The 3,956-nt window shown below is 42.3% G+C and overlaps 1 protein-coding gene across 1 annotated transcript; it reads left to right on the forward strand.

The window, feature by feature from the left end:
- The first annotated feature begins 1,305 nt into the window (after positions 1 to 1,305).
- On the forward strand, positions 1,306 to 3,670 carry LOC113079304 (C2 calcium-dependent domain-containing protein 4C-like). Its single transcript, XM_026251551.1, has one exon. It carries the CDS (start codon positions 1,357 to 1,359, stop codon positions 2,716 to 2,718), a length of 1,362 nt encoding a protein of 453 aa, XP_026107336.1. The 5' UTR covers positions 1,306 to 1,356; the 3' UTR covers positions 2,719 to 3,670.
- The last annotated feature ends 286 nt before the right edge of the window (positions 3,671 to 3,956 follow it).

Genomic DNA, 3,956 nt, shown 5'->3' on the forward strand with positions numbered 1-3,956 from the left:
TTACAAAATACTTGCCTTTATTCCGTCACTGCTTGTGGGAGGTCCCATATTCATTTTATTATTATTATTATTCTAAGTTTTAATGTAGTCATATATACAAAAAAATTATATTATCTGTATAATCACATTAAAAGTCTCTCATGTGCCAATTTAAACGACGCATATGTTTGTTTAAATAGACAGCGACTGGTATTATGAATATGATTTACTTTTGATCAGGTAAAGTCTTTGCAGCTCCGTCTTACTTTTGCGCTTTTGCAGTCGCAGAGTAAATGCTGCGCAGTCCGTATTTCACATCACTGCGGTCTCCACACGTTAACACTGACCTGAAGTGCAGCTGTTGCGCAGAGGACTCTTTCAATGAGGAAAAAGATCCATGCATCAAGTGTATGGAGAAATTACGTAATAAAGAAAGTGTTTTCAACGTTTACAGAGCCAGAGACTCGCACCAGGAAAAAAAAAATATTTTTTTTAAATTAAAATTATTATTACATTTTTATTAATTAAATTTAATTATTGTTTTATCAGTTAAATATTTAATATGACTAATTCAACTGACTTCATTTGGTTATGCCAGTAAAAAATAATTGTTACGGGTCAGATCAGGAGGAAATTACTCACTAATGTGCACAGATTCAGTTTTTTTACAATGCAGAAACGTCATTAAATCTTTCAGTCTCTTTAATATAACCTCATTGTAAACCCAATGCAGTACCTTCATGGACCCCAGGTGTCCACAGACCTCTGCTTGAGAATCCTGGGAATTGAAAGTAAAAACTGTATATTCAAATGTGTGGCAGGATATTGTGATACTGGAAATACAACAAAAATCTATATAGAAATATTAGGTAGTACTTAATGCAATGATGTCTAAACCTACTAGGTTTTATTGAAGTCAAAAATAAAATGTAATATGCCTGAATTAAACTGAATTGCAGAAGAAAAAAATCTATTTTAAGATGAGAAAAGGAAGAAATAGCTAATTAAGATAAAGTCATTTTCATGTTTTTATTTATTTATTTTTATGCTGAGTGCCTGCACTTACAGTTAATAAAATGCACACATAGTGTTTATTAGCTTTTTGAAACCATCTGTGTACATTCTGCATATATTTCTTATGTAAATAAGCTTTGTGGATTGAATGTGTAATGAAAGCATGATGCTGAGCTGCATCTCCACAAGGTGACAGTGTGCAATTGATAACAGAAAAGGAGACAGGTGTCAGTTGTCTTTAACAATTGCTTTTTAGTGTTAGCAATGTGTTAACATAGTATCAGAATCTTCCAAGAATCCACTGGGTGACAGTGTACGCAAAGCAGCGAGGAGCTGGACAGAATTCAGTTTGTATTTGCATTCATGAATCGCAGGTGTCGGTGTGGGTTGATGATATTTCGTCTCACTCTCTGTGCCCATAGGGTGCAATTGCACATCTTTTCCAGACCCCACGGAGAGATGTGGCTGCTGGAAAAGATCCGCGGTTCAGTAGAGGGAAACATTCTCCGGCAGGGAGACTCGGCTGACAAACAGAGCAAAGCCCCCACCTACAGCAACGTCCTCACCCCTGACAAGATTCCAGACTTCTTTATTCCGCCTAAATTGGTGTGCTGCCCTCCAGAAGAGGAGACGCCAGAAATGAAGCCAAAAAATGGGCTCCATTCTTCCTCGTCAGAGCAGACCATATGCTGCAAGACGCCACAGGGCAGTCCGCGCAGCCCGCGTCTCATTAACAAGCTGGCTGGAGACACCAAGAACTTGCTCAAAGCTGCAAACCGCCACATCATCCAGATTGAGAGCGCAGATGACTTGGTGGTTGGGGAAGTGGGGGATCTCAACACGAACGCTGATCCCCAGTCGCAGACGGCCATGTCCTTGCCCTATGTACCCAAAGCACAAACCTCTTATGGTTTCGCTACGCTCATGGAAAGTCCTCACACGAGACGTAAAGAGTCCCTCTTCCATAGTGACCCCACAAGCCCGCTCACCTCGCCAAACACCCAACGCAAGTCACAGGGCAACCACTTAAACCCCAGCGACTGTAACGCCTCCCATTCCAACCCCTACCGGTACTTCAGTGGAGGGGAGAGCGACACTTGCTCCTCGGCTGAGTCCTCCCCGTTCAACTCCCCTCTGTTGTCCCGCTCCGCATCCCTCATCAAGATGTTCACCCACGAAACCCAAGCCAAAGTGTCCCGAGCCAAGCGCTCCTTCGGCCGGCACAGCTCTCTCTCCACAGATGAGTGCAGCTCTGTGGAGACAAGCCCGAATATTCAGAGGCGCTTCCGTTGCCCTCCTTCTCCGGCATTCCGAGGACGCAAACACGGGGGCAACATGGATCGCTTCACACAGCACACCGTCAACCTCCACAAGGGAGGAACGTTACGCATCTGCACAGACTACGACATTGACGCTGCCAGGCTTCACGTCCGCGTGCTGGCGGCCGAGGCCCTCTACGATAAGCAGTACGATGCAAAGAGCATCAACTGTTGCGTGGCTTTGTACCTGAACCCGGGAAAGCTCCAGAAACAGCGGAGCACCATTATCAAGAACAGCCGCAACCCTGTCTTCAACGAGGACTTCTACTTTGACGCCCTTCCGGTTGTGCAGGTGAAAAACCTCGCCATCAAGATGAAGGTAGTCAACAAAGGCACCAGTCTGAAGAGAGATACCTTATTGGGAGAGAGAGAGGTACCCCTCAAGGAGTTGCTTTCTGGGATCTAGAGGTCAGATTTTGTCCTCCAGACACACCAATGCGGTCTTCACCTAACAGAACCAGACAAGGAAATATCCCAGCTTTGAGTCCTCAAAGTGATTCGGTCCCTTTGGTTGCAGAACTCTCCAACTAACTGTGTGCAGCTTCCCAACATGTTTACCAGCAGTGAGAGTGTATGGATGTGCAGTACTGTATGTGTCAGATATTCTGTAGATTTGGCCCTTGAGTGTACAGGCATGCTTCGATTGTATACATGAGTTCCCAGGGTTTGTTGAGACCAGTGTCTTCTTGATTCCAGACCCTGTTGGGTCTCATTTTTGTAGACACAGATAGATAAAACAGCTCCCCATCCACATGGTGTATCTTGACAACAAAAGCACATCATTGTAGACTGATGCTTTGAAGTCACTTAAGGCCAGATGCAAATGCATGATTCATCAGCCGTTTGAGCCTTAAAATGAAGAGAGTGACAAATATATATTTGTCTCCAATATTGCTATAATAACAGTGTTTTGCCTTATGCCTCTTTCATTCCGCTCTTGAGACTGTGACATTTCTCTCAATCACACTGTAAAACTGGACTTTTGATGTTTTCATTTTTTTCTTTTTGAAAGCTGAATCTGTGCAGTTCAAAACCACCCTTCAGCCTTATTGAGTGACAAGCTGCTCACTTTGAGTGACACAGAACTTTAGAAAGGGCGTGATTGGACAGAGCATATGACATCATCATTTCTGTAAATAGAAGGCTCTTTAAATCTGCTTCTGTGTAGCTGCATCGGAAATCATTGCCTATTACCTATAATGTTGACTAAATATTACGCAGTTTGGGAAAACAGTTCAAAATACTACAGGAAAAAAATGTGCCAAAAATGACCATGGTATTACCATGTTTATTTGGACATGCTTGTGACAATGCTATGGCATTTTTTGCAGTTTCTTGGATTGGCATAGGTTCTTGGGCATGTTACATAGTTTTGACATGTACTATGGCGATTTATATTAAAATGGTAATTATGCAGTAACATAGTATACGTCAAAGTATTGTAGTATTATGACACCCGATCTAATACTATTTCTTTACCATGGTAATATCATTGTTTTTTTTGTTTTTTTTTTTGGGGGGGGGGCATATACTGTGGAAATATATTGGTTTTGGACAACTGCAATGCTGATACCATAAAGTACCATATTTACATGGCAGTCTTAACTCTGATTGCTTCGCATGGCCCACATTTTTGTACATGTA

Source organism: Carassius auratus, unplaced genomic scaffold, assembly GCF_003368295.1.
Source record: "Carassius auratus strain Wakin unplaced genomic scaffold, ASM336829v1 scaf_tig00027603, whole genome shotgun sequence".
NCBI lineage: Eukaryota > Metazoa > Chordata > Actinopteri > Cypriniformes > Cyprinidae > Carassius > Carassius auratus.

Excerpts from the sequence above, each read along its gene's own strand:
- LOC113079304 (XM_026251551.1), top strand. The coding sequence starts at position 1,357 with ATGAATCGCAGGTGTCGGTGTGGGTTGATGATATTTCGTCTCACTCTC.